Raw genomic sequence first — 22,019 nt, forward strand, 5'->3', positions numbered from 1 at the left:
AGGAATCTCTGCAGTTGCATGGGATCCTGCTCACAATTCAGGATCCAGGAGTAAGGAGCTACAGGGAGCTCTTCAAACAGGACTTCTGCACTTGCTTTCTTCTTGCAGTCAGTGTGGCTCAGCATCACACTTTGCCTTGTCAGTGGCTATTGTGTTGTGGAAATGAGATACGCTTAGCAACTTCAATGAAAACGTTTGACTTGTGATTCTTACATGTCTTGACCTCTCTGCTTGTTCTTACACAAATACAAATGAAATGTGTTTTGTTTGTTTTATTTGCCAGCATCACCAGATCATCCAGCAATACATGGTTACCCTAGAGAACCTCCTGTTTACAGCTGAACTGGACCACCATATACTGGCCGTGTTTCAGCAGTTCTGTGCTCTGCAGGCTTGAGGATTATTCACGGGCAAAGTCTTGCCTGCAGGACTTTAGTGAATTTAATGTTTGTTTTTTTTACGTTATAAAACTTGATATGGGGATAGAAAAATTTTTGACTAAAACTGGCTTTCGTGTGCTCCAATATAAAACAATACAATACTCTAACCAACAGCAAACTGTGTAAGCATCATAAGCCTTATAAGAGATGGCTGATAGGGGATAGATGTGAAGTAAGAACTATTTTCTTCATCTTTTAAGTTGGTTTGACTTTTAACTTTATGATAGTATTTTCGTTTCTTGTTTTTTATTTGTATAAAAATCAGGAGAAAAAGAAAAGCCAAAAAAACCCCACCCCAATATAAAAGCCCTCGAACAATAGAATTTGTTAGCCTGGCCCTTAAATCATAGGAATTACAGAAATGAGAAACAGTTGATACTGGTTTGTGAGTATGAAAGGGATGCACCTTCTCGGTGAAGTGTGGTAACTTCTCTAGTGTGGCATAGAAAAAGTGTCTTAACTTTGGGGATGTGAAACACTTGAGTTTAAGCTTTCAAAGTAGTATAGAGCATTTGGATTTGTTACCAAGCCAGCTAGATTTTCAGTTTGAAAGAACATGGTTTTAATACAGTTGGAATATGTGTTTTTAAATTTTATGCAGTCTCTTGTTACAGCAGCTACAAAGAAGTGGTAGAGGAACTTCATGGGCAGCATCTGAAAAACTCAGCCCTCCTCACAGTGTGGTCAAAGAGTCATAAATTGCTCCTGTCAGGAGTCTTTACTGGTGCACAGAGACATCAAACCAGGGCTGGAGTAGAACAGACCAGGGACTTCCATGCTTCAGCCCCTACCTGGGTGTTGGGAGCTGCAGCACCTGGTGCCAGGGCAGCTTCTGGCAGGACCTGCTTCAGCTTCTTCCTGTATTTCAGCCTCTTGGGCTGCCACACTTGCACTAGGCTGGACTGCAGGGATGCCAGAAATCTTCCCAGTAATGGTGCTGGATGAACGAAGTGCTCTCCCTTTATCTAGCTCAGTAACCGCAACTTTGCAGTATCTGCATCTGCTGCCATGCCCTTGGTTTAGACATGCGATAACACACAGTTCCCATGTCTTCAGAAAACATTTTAGCACTGAATTAGGTGATATCTCACAGTGGAGGCAAAACAACCCGGGAATAGAGTAGCCTCAGTTTTGAGTTACACAGATAACATTACGTACATGAACAGCAAGCCAGCGTGGTGTCTATTAGGGTAAGCAGTGACAGATGGTAAGGCACTGCCTTAGGTGCTCCAGTTTGCTAGCATACAGGGCATTTCCAGGCTGCTCTTAGCCTCTTGATTTTTCAGGTGAATATTTAAAGGGTGGCATAGCCATTGCTGTTCAGTTTAAGCTTAGAAAGAGACGAGCTTTGAGCAAGTCTGTTCCTGTATGATTTATTTGCTTTCTAAGCACTGTACCTATTAAGGTATTTCAGCAATACTTCAGGATCAACTGATCTCCTGATCAACCAAGGGGGTTAGAAACGGAGCTTCCTATTTTTACCTACGTTTGTAAGTGGCCAATAGCATTCTCATATATCTTCATAGACTTAGATTTGTTACTTCTTTCTCTGCTTTACCTTTTCTGGTTCGGTTCTTCCTTCCATTACTTCAGGGTATACTGTTACTTGTTGTAAATTTGCTTTATGCAAGGGTTTTGCCAGCCATGCACAGACTAATACTTCAGATATTTTTTTGTTACTGTTCTTGAATAATCAAATAGCTGTTTGGGTCTTTTTTAAAGAAACATTTAATACTGTAGAGATTTTAATTGGGTTTTGATAGTTTTTTCACTGGCTTGGACCAGTGTCAGAGTTCTGATCCTAGCTGATACTAGCTAATGGTGGGGGTCTGATTATAAATGTGACTTCCATAAAACTGATAATGCAGTTAGTTAAAACTTGCGAACCTGTAACTTCCTCTGAGCCTTGACAAATACGGGTGCTTGAGATCCAGTTGCACATGCCTGAGCGCATAATCCTACAATTTAAAACCACCTAGCGCTGTCTTTCAGAATCGATTTGATTTACATGGCGTTCATGGGCTGTGATGACATTTCCTGCCACCTTCCCCTCTCTGTGGGTCCAGGGCTGTACACCTGACATGACCGGCACACTGGGGACGCTCACAAAGCAGTACCAGCAGCTGACTGGATAACCCTGCAACTGCCGAAGCATGGGGGGGTGGCGGGTAGTGTAAAGATGCTGTAGAAATGTGGTGCGGTTGGGGGAAGAAATGCACAATTAAAAATAAATGAAGGTGAACCAGGTTGTTACTGCAGTGTTTGTCCTGCTGCTTCTGGGGGCTCTGACACAACGATGATGGGGGGCGGGGGTGGGTTCTGGTTTGGGGTTCATGCGGCCGGGGTGGAGCAGTTTCGTTTCCGCAGGGCCGTGGCTGGTCCCGTGACTAATACAGCGCCAGCGCTTCTCCTGGCACCACCAGCAGCCTCCCTTGTCCTCCCGCGGGCCGGGTGAGGCAAGCATGGCGCTGCCAGTGCCGCGGGGGCTGGCGGGGAAACCCTCCTCTGTCTACCGCCTCCCGGCTGCAGGGCGGCCGGGCCGGGCCGGGCTGGGCTGGGCTGGGCAGGGCAGGGCCGGGAGCCGGTGCTGCCCGCCGGCCGTGAGTCAGCACCCAGCACACACCGGCCCTGCAGACGAAGTACGGGGCCCAGCGCAGCGCCGGCACCGGCCTTCTCCCGAGGTGCCCCGGTCCCAGTGGTGGGGGGAGGCCGGTCACCGGGCGCTGCCTGCCCGGAGACGGCAGTGAAGGCTCGTTCAGGGACCATCGCCACCTGCCCACCCCCGGCTCCGGCACCTCTGCCTTTAGCGTTTCAATTCACAGCCGCGGGGGCCCGGGCTCCCCAGAGCCTCCGGAGACTTCGCAGGTTTTTGCAATGTGCATAATGGCAAACAAACGCAGAGCGTGTCCCCTCACTTCAGTCATTTCCATCAGCATTCCACAACAGCTGTGAAGATCCGAAATTTGCACCTGAAAGCAAATCCACCCTCCATTGAAAGCAAACAGTTGGGTGCACTTAAGAGATCTACCTTGGAATGCCACTTCCCTTCTGCCCCGAGGAAAGGCATTTTACCCTTTTCAGTTGCAAATTTCGGACAGAGCTGCCGTGTGAAAGCAGCCTTGGTCTCTGCCCGAAACTTAGGGGGGTAAAACGCCGTAGAGGATACTGCTAACAACTCTCCCTTATGAATCACGCCGAGACGTGTCAGAACCTCCCCAGAGCAGGCGCCGTTCCTCTTGGGAACGCTCGCCTTTAATGGAGCCGAATCTCCCAGCCTAGGTCTCCCACCAGCAGGGAAGTTGCTGTATCAGCCAGAGGCCCCCTCCCCCAGTAACAGCAAACCGGACCAGCCAGATCGAGCGTAAAACCCAACGCGCATTGTTTCTGTACTGAGCTTCTTACAACCAATGAACCCCATTCCTCAGAGAATTCGGCAAAAAGCTTGTTCATGATCAGCATTTATTTGACTTCGATACAAAATACAATTAAAAAGATAATTGGTGGGGGGGAATGATTATCACTACATCTTCTCGTAAGTTAATTCATGGCCACATGCAGTACATGTCTTTTTATAGGTAGATTCGTCAATGTTTTCTTCTGGTCCATACTCATGTTCGTGGATGCTGGCTTTTTTCTTCCACAGACTACTCCTCACTGCACGGCGGAGTTCTGTTGGGAAATACAAGAAATTTTAAGGATTTGGTAAATCTTAAGCAACAGTTAGTAACACTCAAGCTAAACAGGACTAGAGATGCCAATCTGCGTGTTGCCTGTTTTCCATACATTTTGGTGAGAATCTGCTACTGCAGGAACAAGCTCTGACTTGCCTGGCAACCTTTGCCTTGTTTGCATCTTTTAAAGGAGGAGAACTAGCCTGACAACGCTGTCTCACAGGGGAAGATTTTCCACACGAAATACATACGCGTTGCCCTCTGCCTTTTTACACAGAGCCATTCCAAGGTATCCAAGAGGGGTCAGTGCAACGCAGAGTTTTCGCAAGAACACCTCATTTGTTTTACCCGGGCAGGGCAGAGCACTTCTCATTCTGGTCACAGCAAGCCTCCTGGATGAGCTGGCACTCAGCTCCAGGCCCAGTGCTGTGAGCTGCACCGCAGCAGCCGCAGCGAAGCCGGCGGGTTCCAGGCGAGCAGGGCCTGCCGAGCCCGGGATGCTTCTCCGGATGTTGCAAGCACACGGAGCAGCACAACGCCGCCACGTCGGAGCCAAGCTGCTCGGGCTGCACACCCCGTCATGTTTAGGCCTGTGCTTGTACTCTGATCCGGCATCTTGGCTACACCGAGGCCTGGTCCCCCCATGCACCACAGCCAGCCCCGCAGAGCACAGCACAGCCGGGTTATTTGCTCAGCCTCACGCTGGGCCCCTGCCAGACAATACCAGTACAGCCAGCCTGAGCTCTCCCTGAGACTGCCGACGAAGAGAGAAGCACAGATGGGCGGCACAGACACCATGGTAAGCCACAGCTCTTATGAAGGAGCACGTGGTCTTCTTAAGATTTCAGCATGTCTGTGCTCCAAGTACTTTTAAGAAGTTCCACTCTCTTAAATACTAATTTTTCAGGAAAAAACAAGGATAATGAGAAGTAAAACCAGCAGCTGGGGATGCTGTGAACAGTGGGAAAAGGCATTTTCTATGTTCATTTACATTTACTCCACCTGAAAGCACATGCATGACAGAATTATAACCCACCGCCACAAAAATCCAGTCTCCCCAAGTCAGAAAACATAACCATCTATGGCACATTCTGGGTCATAAGAAAAAAACATTTAAAGCATCATAATGAACCACTGTAGTTGATTTCTCTCACACCATGCCCACAGGACAAGAGGGTAATTCAGGTTGGAAAGGACCTCAGCTCCCTACCAGAGGTCCAACCCTCTGCCCAAAATAGTCAGCTATGAGGTCAGACCAGACTGCTCTGGGCTTACCCACACAGCTCCTGAAAGCCTCCATTTTGCCACACAAAGTATTCTGAATACTTTCATCAGATGCAGAAACAAATTTAAGCAGAACTGTACTTCAGGTACTGCAATATGTAAGTTTCTCTCTTTACCTTTAACTTTCTTATCAAACTTCTTCTGTTTCATCTTCTCTCTGTTGCCACGGCGCAGTTCCTTTGCTTCTTGCAATGATTCTTCACTACCCCAGACTTCAAGGGAACGCTTGATTACCTACAGGATGGACAAAAATGTTTCTTTTTGCCCTGAAATTATAAAAGTAAACTATTCTAACTCACAAATGTAATTCTTTTCCCCTACACCAGCCAACCCTATCTTGCCTCAGCCTCCCATCTCTCACTTTTCACTGCAAACCTGCATTCCTTCCACAGTAAGAGGCAACACTGATTTTTAGTATTAGTAAATGAAACAATTCAAACCCAGCTCTAATTTTGCACATATTCCACTAAAGCAGAAGCACACCTACAAAAGTAGCAAACAAGACAAGAGCCCTGGAAAACCTACTTGCCTTTCCTGCTGCCTCTGAGGGGAGAGCTGCAAACACGAGGCCACAGCTACAAAGGACTGCACACAGCAGCAGCTGCCCCACACCATTTCAGCCACTGAAAGGCCATGTGCTTCATGACCTGCAGCTGTGCACACCACCGAGTTGTGGGCCATGAACATCTTTATAATGCTCCCAAATCATAGACAATTCCATGAATTTGGACCACAGCTCTTTACCTATACAGAAAATTTACCCCAGCTACCCAGAATATACTTAATTTTGACAAAGTCATTCAGAAATCAGAACCAAAGCGACAATATTTTGGCTAACAAAGTTGTAAGAAGGTAAAAAGAGTTCTGAAATACACTAAGTTTCTGTACCTGTGGTTTTAAATAAAGTTTCATGTCACCCCATCGTGAATTATGAGGGTTTTTCTTCACAATGAATCTGAGCACTGGTTCCCTCTTATCCAAATCACAGTCTTTAAGAAGATACTCTTCTTTTGCTTCTGTCCTTGTTATAAGCCTGTGCTTATCTTCAGTGTCTCTGGAAGGCAAAAAGCTGCACCTGAAAGCCCTGTTATTAACATCTAAATCCCCACCATTTCTAACATTCCTGAAATACAGGCTGCCCTCATCCACTCAGTTTTTTAATGTATGCAAATAACTTCAGATTCCGACAATCTACAGCTAAACTCCAGGCTGGGTTTACAGAAATTAAGCTCTCCCATTTGAGCATACATAGGCCGAGAAGCCTGTTTTTCTAGAAGTGCTTTTCTTATACATTCTTACAAGAGGGAGTAGCTGAAATTTAAAAAGCATGAATAATTTTAGGTATTCGCCTAACCCAGATGCAACTCAAGAGGAAAAAAGCATAAGCCTGACACAGGGTCAAAAGAGAAAGAATACATAATGCAAGACAGGTCAGATCACCTGAGAATATACACACCCCATATGCTTCTAGATCCCAGAATCAGATTAGCAACACAGGCAGTACACTCGCTTCCAAATGCAAATAGGCAGAGGAGCCATGCAATAAAGACTTTAGATTTTACCAGTCAGTGAAAAACTCTGCAGCCACAGCAACATTTATGAGTTAATAAAAAAAAACAACCTACATTTACGCAATCCTGACTGAAGTGTAACTTGAATTGCTCGAGCCGGAACAATCTGCCAAACAGTAATTGCTAGCAACGGCCATCAAGGAAGCGCTGCTGCCAATGCTGCTTTACTAGAATTCGAAGTGCACCGTAAAAGCTAATGCAGCAACGAATCGCTAGTGCTCAGCTGCAATAGCTCCGACAGAAAACCACTCCTCAGCCTCGGAACCCTCTGCTTGACAAGCTCCATCCACCCACTTTATCGTGGAGACAGCACTTTGCCTCTAATGACTGAGCTGCCCACACCATGTGCACACCCTGGCCGCTCCCTGTAGTAAGCAGGGAAGCTCTCAGAACAAACTCCCAGCTGCTATCTTTGGTTTTTTTGTGTGTTTTTTTTCCTCCCCCATTCATTCTGACACTAATGGCTGGTTGGCTGCTGCTTCAGAGTCCGTTTCACTACCCGCTTATCTCTGCGGCTTTTGGAGCATTTTCTGTTTGAGATAAGTGTCTTCTGCCCAAGGTCGAACTCCTGCTTACCGTGCAGCTCAACCCGCTAACATCGCACGGGGATTCTGCCCTTTGGCCCCCTGCTCCCGGCTCTCTTGTGCTGATCAAAGTACTAACTTTATTCAGGTTAATTCCCGAAGACTGCAAATACTCTCTTAATCCCCGCACTGCTTCAGAAAGCGGTTACTCTGCGTTCTATCAGCATTTTGCATAGCCGTGGTCTGCCACACCGAACACATTTCCATGCCGACAAGCACGCTTTATCGCCCTCTTAAGACACCATCTTTCCACCACGGTAACGCAAAAAACCCACCGATGTTCCTTAACCCCGACACAGGCTCACAGACAGTGCGCTGTCCTTCACTCCCATAAGGGGAAATACAGGTAATCCCACCCACAACCCCCGTTTACTTTTTAAGGATTTAAAATTACTGATAAACGTCTCTCTGCCGACAGCTTGATTAATCAGCACATTTGTAATTAACTCTATCATAGCTAGCAATCTTTACATAAAGTTTTCTTCTGATTATTTGCAATACCTGCAATTATCACATGTTGCCCAATCAAAGTGCTGCATAAGGTACGAATCCATGAATTCTTTGCCACAGTCTCCACAGATAAGATAGTCAAATTCTAGTACAGGTGCTAATGGAAAAAGAAATTTTTTTTGTTTTTAGGGAACTGCAACATTAAAAGCCAAACATCTGGAATTGGTATTACAGACAACTTTACTAGAATTTACATTATAGAGGTATTTGTTACAGACTAGTTTCACTCCTCTACTGAAGTTTTCCCCAACAGATACAAGTACAAATTAAAACCCATTATCATTTAATTCTGTCTCTACCGGTGTTATTTTTGTTCTTGCTGGAAGGTTAACTGTACAAAGTATTCGATTTCAACATTTAAATGCACACATTTGTTTCAAGTTATCCATTGTTAAAAAATATAAAAGAAAAAAAAAACAACAAAACCCTCCCCGTTTCCTCATGAAGTGCTTCGTATCCCCTCCTACAGCTTCCTCCATTCTGGCCCTCCAAAATACGCCCCGATTTTGAGAGGACGTGCAGGCAGTAACAGGAGGAAGCAGAGAAGGGGATGCAGTCTGAAGAGGGTGGCATGAGCAGGAAGTGGCGCTGGAGCAGCACTGGTATCATAGTCCTCTCAGTCTGCTCCAGTTTTTTTCCTAGCTCAGCCACACCTGCCTCTCCCCTCAGAGAGCTCAATGGAGGCCATGGGATAGTTGCAAAAGCTCTTTCTTGTCTGTTCCGGGTGGCAGAAACGGAGGAGGATGGCCAGAGAGCTGCTAGGAGTGGAATGGGGATGGAGCTCCACTACAATCCTCTCCCCAAGCCCTCTCAGCACTGCTCCAAGCCCAGACTCATTTCACTGCCAGCTACCGCTGCTGGACGCATCCTCGCCGGGCAGATCACCTCCAGCGTCATCGCCATCCGCTTTACGTTCCGTGGGACACCGAGAAACACCGCAGCTATGAGAATCGCTCCTCTAGCAGTAACATTGTAATTCTAACAAAAATTCTAACATTTTTATACAATTTCACGCGCTAGAAGTGAGGCAATGCTGCAGAATTTTAACAATACCTGAAAAGTAAGATTAATGCTTGATATGCAGCACCATACATTTTTAATTACGGTTGCATTTATAGCAGATTCGGTCTAAAAACGCGACATTTTATGTCAATTCAGCCCCGCAAGCGACAGGGGGGGATGCTCGGTACTTCACATAGTCATGCTCTTACATCACATTTCATCATTTCAGGCAGTACTCCCGACCGTAGAGGCATTTTATTAAGACAATGACATCAAGAATTACACAGCAAAAAACACCTCCCCCCGTGCAAAGGCATCCCAGATCCACTTAATTTATTGTTAAACATTTATACCTCAAAAGAAGTAAAACTGCTCATAATTTACAAGCTTAATGAATCTGGTGGCGATTTCTAACAAAGAGATACTGCACCAATAGCCCCGCAGCCGATTCAGAGCAGAACAAAGCAAGACAAAGGCAATCCCAGAGAAGAAACTGGGTCTATTTTGGGATCCTTACTTCTCCATTTGCTCTCTGGAGGGAGAATATCACTGGACAATGTGTTGAAATCCCCCACCAACCGATCAACAATTTGGCGTCGGAGTACGTTTTATAACGCTAAAAGCTGGCACTGCAGCAGTGCTCTCATCTCAGCATAAACGCCATCAACCTCTAAATTCCCCAAAACCAACGAAATCCCGCGGATTCACACTTACTTTGCTCTCAAAATTCCAATTCCCGAAAGAAATCGTAGAAATAAGGCTTATCGAAGAAAAAAAAAAAAAAAAAAAAGAAACGTGCTATATATACCCAAGGGCACTGGCTGTGTCCCACTTCCGCGGCTTAAAATTCTCCATTTTTAATTACCGCGTGCTTAATGCTGAAAGAATTCGGACGCGCCAGGAATTCAGCACATCCAGAAAAGGGGAACGAAAAATAGGGAAGGATGGGGGGAGAAAAAGCTAAAGAAAAAAAAAAAAAGAGAAAAAAAGAGGGGGAGAAGAAAGGGGTGGAAAAAGCCCGGGAAAAAGAGAAAGGCGCCCTCTCTCCCGCTCCCTCCCGCCCATGCCGCCGCTCGCTGCTGCCCCCGCTCCTTCCTGCCCTCCCGCGCCAGCCCCGCGCACTCGGCGCCGCCTCTTTCCTGCTCCGCTCCCTCCCCCGAGGGTCTCTGGCTTTTTTTACCGGGGGGATGCACGATTTTCCCGGCGCCGCCGCCGGGCCCTTCCTCCAGCTCCTCCTCCTCCTCCTCCTCCTCCAGGAAGAAGCCCCCTCCCGTATCGACGACCTTGGCGGGGGCCCTCACCCGCTGGCCGCCTGCGGAAGACAAACGAGACGCCGCGTTAAGTGCCGCGGCTGGAGCCGCCGCCGGCAGAGGGCGCGCCTGCGCACCCCGCTTCTTCCCCCACACCACGCGCGCAAAGCCGGGGGCCCGGCGCGCGCATGCGATGGACCTCCTTTTTCCCCCCTCCCCCCCACCCAGCAACGTGGGGGAAGGGAGGGGGCCCTCGCGCCTCTCGGTTTACCCCCATTCACCCCCACACCTCCCGCGCTCCCCTTCCCCCCCCCCCCCCGTTTCCTCTCCCACCGGCACTAAGCGCGCCCCAGCCCCCCCCCCTTCGCCCAAGGAAAGAGAGAAGGGCGCGGGGAGCTGCCCGGGGAAACCGGGACAGTCCAGCGCCGTCCGACCTGCGGCAGGATAGGGCCGAGCCGCCAGCCGCGCCTGCCGCAGTGCCAGCGCTCGTTGCCGGTTCCGTTCCATCTTCGCCAGCGCTGCCGTCGAAAGTGACGGTCGCTCGACCGATGCCGCCGAGGTCTCCACTTTCTCAGCCGCCGCGACGGGTGCGGATGCTGGTGCCGGTGCCGCGCCCGCCATGGCGGCGGAGGAGGCGCGGAGCGCCGCGGATGCCCCCCTTGCTCCGACAGCCGCGACTCGCCCTTCCCCTCGCACGAGTCGCGCCGCACTGCGCCGGCGCACAGCGCGAGGCGGGGGAGGGGGCGAGAGGGGCGAGGCCCTCACGCATGCGCGCAGCCTCCGCCTCGCCTCCCCGCACCGCCACGGCGGACCCCGCCCCTCCGCCGCGCGGGGCGTGCCGGGATCCGCGGCGGGTGGGGGGGGGGTTGCAAAGGAGGGGGGGGAAGGGGTGCGCGGAGCCTGGCGGGGGGGGGGGGGGGCTGCGTGGCGTAAGGCCACGAGGGGCTGGGGGTGGGGGGGGATGTCCGGGCAAACGGACGGGGCGTCCGAGGGAAGGGGACGAGGAGCGGGGACCGCCGCAGCGGCGGACCCGGTTTTGGGTCCCAGTGCGGGTATCGGGGTGGGGAGGGGGAGGGGAGCCATGACCCTGCGATTTCCGCGCTGGGCCGCGTGTGCCGCTTCGAGCGCTTTCTGCAGCACCCCCCGCTGCGGGCTTGGGCAACCCTGTGGAGAGAAAAAAAGCAGACACCGCACCGCCCGTTCCTCCCTTCCCCCCGCCCGGCGCGGCGGCAGGAATTCCTGAGCAGCGTCACCCGCCAGATCCCCCCTTTGTCCGCCTCCCCGCGCCCTCCGCAGCGGCCCCGCAGCGCGCCGCGTCCCGGCTCCGCGCCGGCCGGGATGCCCCGGTTTTCCACGCGCGCGCCATTCCCCGTTCCTTTGCCCGCAGACAGCGCGGCCCCGGTTCCCCCGGGCGCGGCCGCGGCAGCGCCTTGCCGGGCCTGCCCGAGCAGCTCCCGAGCACGTTTTTCAGCCCCGAAAACAAAAAAAGGCACTGAGCTGGTTCGGCGGCTGCTCGGGAGACCGGGTGACCCGCGCTGCGCCCAGCATGGCACCGGCGGACTCGCTTACCGACATTCCCGCCGCTACCTTTAATGGTTGCGCGTGATGCGAGAGACCGGAGAGAAGAAATGCAGCCTGTAGCCTTCCTTATTGATGAGATACACGTAAATGGCTTTGTCATGCAAATGTGGCTCTAAGCCACTTTCATATAAAGCCAGCTTAATGCCCAACAGCCAGTGACCCTCCCTCGTCCGTTAGGCAGCGCCTGCCCCGTCCTTGAAGAAACAGGGACGGCGGCGCTGGGGCAGATGTTGGCTCCGGCCACCATGCCGAAGTGGTGTGACCTTACAGCGCTGAAAGGAATCGTGTCCCTGTAGTCCTGCCCTCCCCACCCCCCCAAAAATAAGGCCTTTCTCTTTCACGAAACGAGATTTCCTACCAATCCGTCCCCGCTGCCCTCAGAAAACATCCCTAGTGCTTCTCGGTCCCGGTCCTCCCTGCTCGCAGCGACTACCCGGCATAAGCCGGGCTTCTGCTATGCCGAAAAACACATTTTGATTTCCTTTGCAGGCTGGTACTAACTTTAGGCAGCAGCCGGCAGAGTGTGCTGTGAACGCTGCAAAAAAGACACCCCACTTCTGGGAATTTTTTAAATATACGTACATATGTATATATATTTAAACGCGGATGAAGACATCTTAAGTGGTTCAAATATCTGCATGAGCAGTTGGTAGTTCCTCCTGTCAATTACAATACTGGTCTCGTCACAGATCACAGAACCTCCTCCTTAAAAATTAATAGCCGAGTCATACTAAACTGCCTGCTTCCAGCAAGATAGCTTTTCAGTGTTTGTGCAAAGTTGGAAAGTCGCCACAATGAACGTGTCCGGACACCTTTCACGGTCACAGAGAAGGGTCTGCAGCACGAGGTGTTTAATAGATGAAAATTCAAATTGTAATCCTGGCCTACCGGAAGCAGCTTACGAAATGGAGCAGCATGAGCATACATTTCTGCAGCCTCATTACGCTCTCCTTTGGACTTACCGACGGTAGAGTTACAGAGAAATTAATAAATGCGTTAGAAGTAAGTAAAATAGAAATAGTTTTAAGCAAAATGTTTACTACGTGGCTTGGAAAGTTTCTGCTTGAAAAGTAAACACAACTTATCTGTGGATTCCTGATTTTATTCGGGTGTCAGTCTTTTCTCCCTGGCTCTCTATGAGTGGAAATTTCGGGAATAATGAACTTTTGAGTGGTGCTTGGGGGTTAACAAACAGTTCATTCACAAACCAAAAACTGAAACTGTGTTAAATTGAAGTCAAGTTTGGGACACTCTTGTGAGGGATTTAAGTGCAGAAGGTCGTTATTAATTAAGCAAACAAACTGAAAATGAGAATTAGAAGGCAATCAGAAGACATAAACAAAAGCAGATTCAGAGGCAAGGCACTCAAACAGAACTGGCACTGGGCAGCAGCTATCTGTGCAGTGCACTAGCACTTTATTGAGTGAAACCGTTTTAGAAATTTATGCTGAAGGGCCTTTTTTTTTTTTTTTTTCCTGGCTTTTTCTCAGGGTCATTATGACTGAGCAATCACAGCAGAATATTCTCCCCATCTCTGCTTCAACCAGAATGAATCAAATACAGTGCTTCTAATTTTCATGGTCATGAGAAGGTAATAAAATAATAATTATGCATTAGCGAGGGGTAACAGACTATCTCACATGCACTACTCTGCTCATGGAATAATACCCATATTTAATACTAAACACACATCGCTCAGCGGGTGTACATGATTTAATAATCATAATGTTACCTGTGTTTTCGGTAGTTTTTCAGGTGCTGCATGCCAAGTAATACTCGATATTACTTGGCTGCTGGTAGCCATGAATTAAAAAGTAGCTTTCATTAATTGGCAAGTGGAGACATGCATTATTTCATAGCCACAGAGAAGAGCATCAGTGTGAGTAGTTGAGTGCAGGGAGGCAGCTTAGCAGTACTTGGCAACTCATCCCTCCCTTGGAGAAAATGGCGAGCAGCAAGACAAGAATGTTTGCTGACTACACAAAACTTTCTCAAGTTAGCAGGGGTGAGGGTCATCTTTAAAGAATGTGGGTGACTCGGCAGTAAAAGCATAGATTAAATACAGGGTAGATAAATGCAAGATGACGTATGTGCGGAAACCTAGACCTAACTTTACAGAAACAATAGCGATATCTGAAATGGCTCCTTGCCTCTCAGGAGGGGGACTCTCTGTGGCCCGCAGAAACACTAGCTTGGTGTTTGGAAAAGCAAGGCACGTTTTAAGGAAGGGGACAGAGAACAAAACAGGGAACATATTTATGGCATTCTACAGATCTGTGGTGAGTTCGCACCATTAGAGCTGTGCCTGGTTGTGCTTCCTGCTTCTTAGAAAGGAAACACTGGAACAGGATAACAAGGATGCTCGGCTATCTGGCTTTGTGTCCCTTGAAAGGAACAATTAAGTAGGCTCAGAGTTCTCACTCAAAAGAAATTGCTGAGGAAGGATATGCCTACGTAACTTGGAGAGGGAAGGCAGCAACTGGCTTTTTTGAGTACAAACCATCAGATTTGTGGTAGTGGGAGAACAAGAGGTGATGGTTCTTCAAGCAGTCACATGGGAGTGGATGTGAACAGTGCCTTTCCAAATGGCACACTGGGTACAGGGTGTTTCTCTCAGGAAATCCCCAGAGCTAAGAGCAGTTGGAGGCTGTGGGAGTGTTGCAGAAGAGGTATCTCATATATTTCCCTTGTATTCCTTCTTCCCTTGGTGTTCCCTTGTGGAGGAAACAGGAAGTTGGACTGAACCAGTTCACCATCCCAGGCAGTACACCTCTTCCTCTGTATTCACTCGGGGTCACACTGTAACTGATACTTAAACACCTGGAGCCACGTAATAGGAAGTAAGCATGTGTGATGGGGTCTTTCAAGCCAGATTCAATGTTCATCTGTACCAGGAGTTACTTACAGAGCAGCTGCAGGGCTGTGTATTTTTCCATTTGGCCTCATGATACGCTTATTTCCCTGCGTCCACAAAGTCTTAACAGCAGTCTGCATACAGTTGCATTGCCTACTACCAAACCGTCTTTGGCCTCCCTCAGTAAAAATATTTGTTCCATGAGAAACAGATCTAACAAAGTCTTACTTTTCTATAGGTTTGTCTTCTGCAGGGAGTGGCTGTGGAGAAAAATCTCTTTGCTGCTCTCCTTCCCCACCCACCCCCCCTCTCTCTCCCTCTCCTTTTCCCTCTCCCTCTCCTTTTCCCTCTCCTTCTCCCCCTCATGGCTCAGATGGTAGCATCAATTTTAGCTGCATTTGAATTCTGTAGCCAGCAACTGACCATCCAATACACTCAGGCTGTTGGCTGCTGCCTCTCAGCATGACTAAGACATTGGATTTTGCCCAGGGATTTCAAATGCTTTTATGGGAGAGAAGAGTTCAGTTGCATCCTTAGAGATGCAAAGCAAAAGACACCGTGTCCTTTGTGGTTGTATTCCCATCAGGTTTTTAGTTTGATACACCCATTTCTTACATTACCTTAAGCAAATAGATTGCAAAGTGTTGCTGGCTTCTTGGTGGAAAAAGAAGCGTGTGACCTGGGAAAGATGAGGAAACTTGTTAAAACCAGAAAGTGCACCTGCTTGGATTTGTATGTCCTCCTCCTAAATTCACCTATGCTGTAGCTCATGGATCAGAGATACACGTGAGTCATCCTGTTAGGCAGAATGGGACATGCAGAGTAAATTAAAGTTTGCCATCTCTGTGAGATTTTCTCCTTTGCTTACTACCTGTAGGAGGGGATTTTCATGGTAATGTGACCTGTCTTCACGCTCCATTTATCATCTCCCAGTTGATGTATATAATCTTGGTTGAGCAGATAGATAATGGAGGAAACACGTAAAGTGTTGAATGCTTGAGCAACAGATCTGAAAAGAAGAGGTAGGCAAGAATTGAAGTGCAAATGATAAAGACAAAAATTGGCATTCTTCCCTGACAGAAGGTCTTAATGCAAGTTTGTTATTATTTTTTTGTTACAAGAGATGTCAGAATGTGAAATTACAATGTAAATATCTTTTATTTGCTAGCATTGTACATGACTTTTGTGTTTTATTGCTTTTACTGAACAGTACTTTAATATGTTTGCTTTTAATATAAATAGAAAACACTGGTTTCACATCTGTGAACAGGAAAATGTCAAGGCATGATGAAAAAAAAAGCTGCTTTTTACTGTTTCAGAGATCGCCACAAAGCTGCAGGCTTTTGTTGTTGATTGCCAATCCAAAAAGAGAAATTGCTGTTTTACCAGGAAAATGATCTTCCTCTTACTTGTGCATAAAGAGTGGCAAACTGTGGCAAAATGACAAACATGTTCTATAACTGTGGCATAGCAGCCTTTGACAGTTCAGTATCTTCAATGCAAGGAATAAAAACACTAGAGGAAAGTAGGAATGTATGTATTTTTCTGAAACTGGGGGGGGGGGGGGGGGGGGAGGGGGATGGCCTTCTTGCCCCACCAGTGGCTGGTAGAGGAGGTGTTATGGAAGTGGCTTTGAAGACTTGTCTCAATTGTCATGAAGCTGAGCTCTTCAAGCTTTGGGGGTTTTTCTTCCAAATATGCGAGGCTTGTCATGTGTAGGGATATTTGCGTATCAATAAAACGGATGTGTGTATTGGCATTTTTTCTTCAATATTCCTGTCTGGCCAGTTACTTAAACCATGCAAGAACCTTTCCTCTAGCAACTTAGAAACATTAAGAAACTGATTAATGCTTTAGTCAGTTTTTTCCTATTAAGAGGATCTTGGGCATTTCTGATACAGAAAACTAGTACATCATAGAATCACAGAATGGTTTGTGTTGCAAAGGACCTTAAGATCATCTAGTTCCAGCCCCTCTGCCATGGGCAGGGACACCTCACACTAACCTATGTCACCCAAGGCTCTGTCCAGCCTGGCCTTGAACACTGGGAATGGAGTATTCACTGCTTTTCTGAACAACCCATTCCAGCACCTCACCATCCTCACAGTAAAGAACTTCTTCCTTATATCCAGTCCGAACTTCCCCTGTTTAAGTTTGAACCCATTACCTCTTGTTGTACCACTGCAGTCCCTAATGAAGAGTCCCTCTCCAGCGTCTTTGTATACCCCCTTCAGATATTGGAAGGCTGCTGTGAGTATTTATCATACTAATCTCCAGGACATGAGATATAGCTGCTATTGATGGTAAAAGGCTGAGCATTCTGGAGAAAAGTATAAAATCCTGGTCTTCCTGAAGTATTTAAGGAGATAGGGAGTGTAGATATTGAAAATAAATTCTTCATATTTCTGCTTTACATCATTCAGTGTATTATACTTTTTTTCTCTTTTTCTTCTTTTTTTTTTTTTCTTTTTAATTTTGTTTAAACGATGCCATAAAGAGAGATTGTTTCAAAGTCAGACTGACTTGCTCCTGTGTGCAGAGTAAGTGGAATGGAAAACTGTAAAACTGCTGACCAGGTCTGCTGTAGCAAGAAAATCATGTCCCATTTACCAGCATTTTAAGCAAGATGTATCTCTTCCAGTAATTGCAAATCTCTGCAAAACATTTTGGTGCCAGTGTCCACAGGTTTGGTCAGATCTCTCTCCAGAATTCGTTTTCCTTATGTTAGCTGCAAACATGTGAGGAGAAGTTCATCTCACAGTGCTAGCTATGTGCGCCTCCAGGCTCCAGTCCTGCTCTTCAGGGACACCAGGAAGGGAACTGCATCTGGTTCAGTGCATTGAAGCACAGGAGGAGGAGGATGTGGAATTGATATTAATGACTGGACCATGCATTTTAGCTTCACACCACCCTACCTGTGAGAGAAATACGGGGCAAACCTATGGCTTAAGCCTCCTAGGAATGCAGGACCAGCAGGAGGTGCTTCTGAGGCAAATGCCATCTGCAGCATTTGAATCTTGTAGGTGATATGAATGTATCCTCTCAGCATGACCAGAAAATAGTTTCTCATCAGGGTCTTCACTTACCTTGATTCCTTCAGTTAGCAGATTTTGTTGTCTTAGTTTCATGGGTTTTTTTCTTCTTAGAGAAAAACTTGGCTTTGCCGTGCCGGAAAGGTACCAGTGACCATAGCAATTTAACACACGATATGAATAAATTTCTCTCTTTGAACACAAAAAAATGTGTTCCAAAGGTTTTAATACCCCTGATTTAGTTGAAACCGTTTATGAGAGAAGGAAAATGCAAAAAGTTCATGATGTCCCTGTCTCTCACAGGTGTGGGACACGTACTAAATTCCTGTGTTACTACACCTTCCTCCAAGTGGTTAATCTGTTAAAATCAAACTTTTTCATAGCAATGGCAAGGTAAAGCCAGATCCGTTTAAGATTGGTTTCCTCTATCCGAATTGTTTTTCGTTGTGGTACGCGTATGCTGAGCTTTGCCGTTCGCTGAAACCCTTCTGAAGAGCATGGTATGTCCAGCTACTGCCTAGAGCCTGGTAAGTAATTTGTGAAGAAAAATTAAAAAGAGAGGGGAAAAAAAGTGTTTTCTTTTCCTGACCAGATTCAGGATCTAGTTAGTGAATGATTTAGTGACGCGGCGCTTTTGTTGCAGGAGACCGCGCTTCCTCAGGTTTTGCTCAGAGTTTTAATTACAAGGAGGTCAAAGGAATTAGAAGGTAATCCTTACCTGTGTAGGAAGCGTCCTGTCCAGCATCTGTCTGTTCCCTGGTTGGAGCTCCGACATGTGCCGCACCAGTCACTGCAGCCGATCCACCGCGGGTGCCGTCCCGTGCCGGGACGTCAGAGCTGTGTACTCCTGACTCTGGTCCTGCTCTGTCTCTCCAGGGGGTATTGGCAAGGATAGCGTTAAACATAACAGGCTTGGATTTTGACCTGTCAAAGTTTGGATCTTCCCGACATCACTTTTTTTCCCCACGTCTTGTTTTTCCCGTTTTGGAAGAGTATTTGGTGGTTTGGGTTTTGTTGGTTGGGTGGTTGTTTTCCTTGTTTGTTTGTTTGTTGTTAGTTTGTTTTTCCGGGAGATTTTCAGGAAGCTCTGAATGTTGCACATTTTTCTGGGCTGCGGTTGAGGTTTTTGTAGGAGTTTCACCTCTTCTTTGTACCCCCCCCACTTGCTCCGCGCTTTTCGGGGAAAGCAGGAAAAAAAAAAACCTGGTCAAGTTCCGGCAATGTCTCATCAAATACATTAACATTTAGGTAGACTTGATGTCTACCAACGTCTGAAAGCACCTCAAACATCCATTGATGAGGACCATTTATCTGCAGTAGCCACTCCAGCTCTTCCCTGAGCAATGTAATTCCTCATGGACATTCAGAGGCATTGGAATGCTTTGTCCCAGCTTCTTTGTTTTCTGAGCCTGTCCCTCCTGTTGTCCATAGGAGTGGTCTCCAGGAACATTTAAGTGGTGTGATGCTGCAACCTGAGCTTCTGCCCTAATGCCATAGTAATTTAAATACTTCCCTTTTTTCTGATGTAATTTCATTAATTCACTCGATAGTGTGAAACTTGCTTTCTTGCCACTTCCTACCTTTCCTAAAGCAGTCGCTCAGGATTAGACACTGCAGTAAACCTGTCTACAGCACAAAATCATCTTAATTTAGGCAGAATCCTGGTTGCAAAGTTCCTCACAGGGGACATCAGTTCTCTCGATTTGTACGTTTACATGGCACATCCCAGAGGACCCACCGGGTAAGTAGTATACTTTCATGGCAGCAGATAATAACAACTTTCTAATTTAATCGCACAATAAAATGATTAAATGAAGACCAGTGTGATACTAATATGTCAAATTCTTGTGCTGTGGTACATGCCTAGGAGGTGTGATTTGAAATCTAATGCAAACAAAGCATGCTTGCTAGCTACTTGGCATTCAAAACAGTCTTCTAATCTTTTGCTTCTGGAAAGAGTCAATTCATCTGTCCTATACCTTTGACAATTTCTGATTTTCTAACTCCTGCTAACTAAAGCTAACTTGACTGAAGCTGCCCAAAGTTATCATAACTTCCAACATGTATTTATGCTCTGATTCTGGTTTTTATGTTTAATGATGATCAGATACTAATTTCTGTATTACGGTAAATTCTATGCTTAGGCATCTTTCAAAAGTTGTGATTAAATGTTTCATGATTGCTTGAGAGTACTGCAATGGATCTGTAAAGGACTGATTTATTCCCTCTTATGGTAGCCGCATTGTTTTCCTCTTAACAGATCATTTTTATGCCGGTGTACATTAATTCCGCTTTCTGTTATAATTTTTACTAAGGTTTCCTTCATACTAAGGTACAGAGACCAAACTTCCTGCTCTGTCAATTTTTTTTAACCCTTCCTGAGGGTTTCTGTGACAGTTTTGAAAATTGCAGATAAAATAATTGTTTTTCATGAACCTACGGAAAGTTTTAAAACGTTTTCATTGAAGCATAGCATTTTTTATGACTGAACAAGATAAAACCTTGTAGTTGTGCCTTTTGGACTGATATAGCGTGACTAACACACAGCGTATTCACTTAAAAATGTTAATAAACTTTATGGGTACCCTGTTTGCATGAGAGAGCGGATATGCTAACGGCTTACTTAAAACGGTTTAATTAGTGTCTGCGATAATGACCACAAGAGGGTGCTCTTATTACTGTTCCACGAGCGCCGTTGGACTTTCCCTCCTCCCAGCTAATGGGACAACCTATTTTAGCATTGCAAAAATCCAAGTGGATTCTTAGTCAGTGGAATCGTGCTAAGTTATTTGAAATAAGCAACGATACTTGTCTGTATAATCCCCACCCAAATACGCTCTCCTCCATCTTGACGCTGATCCAGACAGTATTTCCAGTTGCACAGCTTCATTTAATGCACTGTGGTTTTTTTACATTAACACAGCTGCAAGAACGGCAAGAATCTTTGTCTACCATAGTGACGAGTGTCACACCTACAAAGCGCATATTACAGCGTTTCATATTTGATGCAAAAGTTAATACCTCTTTGCCAAAAAGAGAAGAATTTCCATGCATGGCACTGCAAATACTGCAGTCAAGTTTTTGCACTGCATAAGCTACAGAAAAGGACTTGATTTTGCTTTGCATCTTGTTAGCAATTTATCCGGTGGAGCTGGACAAGTAACTTACTGCCCTGTTTGCAAAGATGCCTCATTTACCACCTCCCAGAACTGACAACTTCGGGTGAGTTTTATGCCACTCTGTGTGTAGAATGAGAGTGTGTCCATCTTGGTTTTACAGCGCTGCTTACATTCCTAGCAGAGAGTGGATGCCGTGTTCGCGCGGCACTTCCCACATGACTGCCAGTTGATGAAGTATGTGTGCTAAACACGATTCCATTTGAGGGTAAGCCACTTGGCTAACCTGTTTTCAGATGCAGTGGTCAGACTGCTGTATTTGCATACACATCACTGATCTTTTGTGGCGGTTTGTGCTGACACCATAACAGCTTCCAAGCAGACCACCCACCCTGCAGTGCAGGAATGCTTTTTACACAATTGTCAGACCTTTGGGTTGTTTCCTTTCTTTCATTTTTTAAATCCTGTTCCTCTGAATCTGTCGTTAATCAAACAACAGATGCACACAGTGGTAGCAGCGTTCAGTTTTCTGTGCGCTCGCGCTGCTGACAAAAAAGCATCGAGACTAGAGGAGGGAATTTTGACTCTGTGCAAGCTGAAGCCGATGAGATTTACTCCCTCTGTAAGTCACATTGTGCAGTTTTGAATGAAGCAGCCAGCTTTTGCCTGATTCTTTTTTCTCTCTCAGAAACTGAAAGGAGGTGGTCCTGAGAGTCACAGCAACTGAGGCAAAAGCTGCTGAACTGCTGAATCAACCCAAACCACAGCTATGCCACTCTGGAGTCAAAAGTCCAGGGGCTTGTCTGCACGCTAGGGCTGCCACCCAGCGTGGCAGTGCAGTGAAGCCCCTGTCCCATCCTTGCGAGAGGACCTGCAGCAGTACCTGGTTGGCTCTCTAGGAACGGCCGTGCATGTGCTGGGGCTAGCAAGTGTGGAGTTGTTCTGCTATGTTAGAAATGGACCTGCTGACCCCATGCTACCTCAAAATGTTCATTCACTGAAATCAGTACTTTCTGATCTTTTCAGCTGTAGTTTAAGTGCATTTCCTAAACTTTCCTAATTTCCTATTTCCTAACTGTTTCCTGACTTCCCTAAACTAATGATTAAAGATACAGGTCTCTAAG

The 22,019-nt window shown here is 46.8% G+C and overlaps 2 protein-coding genes and 1 long non-coding RNA gene across 5 annotated transcripts in view; 2 read left to right on the top strand and 1 right to left on the bottom strand.

Annotated features, from left to right (window-relative positions):
• The window catches only part of NCBP1 (nuclear cap binding protein subunit 1), a 34,077-nt gene extending 31,912 nt beyond the window's left edge, over positions 1-2,165 (top strand). For both annotated transcript variants that reach the window (XM_062604423.1, XM_062604424.1), the window contains one exon: positions 284-2,165. In XM_062604423.1, coding sequence (XP_062460407.1) covers positions 284-397 — 114 coding nt within the window. In that variant the 3' untranslated portion in view covers positions 398-2,165. The remainder of the gene's footprint in view (positions 1-283) is intronic.
• Positions 2,166-3,882: 1,717 nt separating this feature from the next.
• On the bottom strand, positions 3,883-11,902 carry XPA (XPA, DNA damage recognition and repair factor). 2 transcript variants are annotated; one of them, XM_062604432.1, is made up of 7 exons: positions 11,882-11,902; positions 10,747-11,476; positions 10,243-10,374; positions 8,052-8,157; positions 6,284-6,449; positions 5,512-5,629; positions 3,883-4,109 (listed from the first exon to the last, which is right to left on the bottom strand). In XM_062604432.1, exons 1-7 carry the CDS (start codon positions 11,885-11,887, stop codon positions 3,961-3,963), a joined length of 1,407 nt encoding a protein of 468 aa, XP_062460416.1. In that variant the 5' UTR covers positions 11,888-11,902; the 3' UTR covers positions 3,883-3,960. The 2 variants fall into 2 exon arrangements, with proteins under 2 accessions (XP_062460416.1, XP_062460417.1); XM_062604433.1 differs by lacking the exon at positions 3,883-4,109 and having other exon boundaries at positions 5,532-5,661.
• Positions 11,903-12,066: 164 nt separating this feature from the next.
• On the top strand, positions 12,067-12,981 carry LOC134156428 (uncharacterized). The gene is made up of 2 exons (XR_009961904.1): positions 12,067-12,149; positions 12,383-12,981. It is a non-coding gene; the product is annotated as an uncharacterized LOC134156428 (long non-coding RNA).
• The last annotated feature ends 9,038 nt before the right edge of the window (positions 12,982-22,019 follow it).

Source organism: Pezoporus occidentalis, unplaced genomic scaffold, assembly GCF_034315485.1.
Source record: "Pezoporus occidentalis ecotype Australia unplaced genomic scaffold, CSIRO_AGI_Poc_V1 ctg86, whole genome shotgun sequence".
NCBI lineage: Eukaryota > Metazoa > Chordata > Aves > Psittaciformes > Psittacidae > Pezoporus > Pezoporus occidentalis.

What these genes read in the sequence shown, in the direction of transcription:
- XPA (XM_062604432.1), bottom strand. An exon ending in GAAAATCGTGCATCCCCCCG is followed by an intron (nt 8,158 to 10,242) that starts GTAAAAAAAGCC and finishes TTTTTCCATTAG; the next exon opens with CACCTGTACTAGAATTTGAC. An exon ending in AACTTTATTTAAAACCACAG is followed by an intron (nt 5,630 to 6,283) that starts GTACAGAAACTT and finishes TCCATCCTGTAG; the next exon opens with GTAATCAAGCGTTCCCTTGA.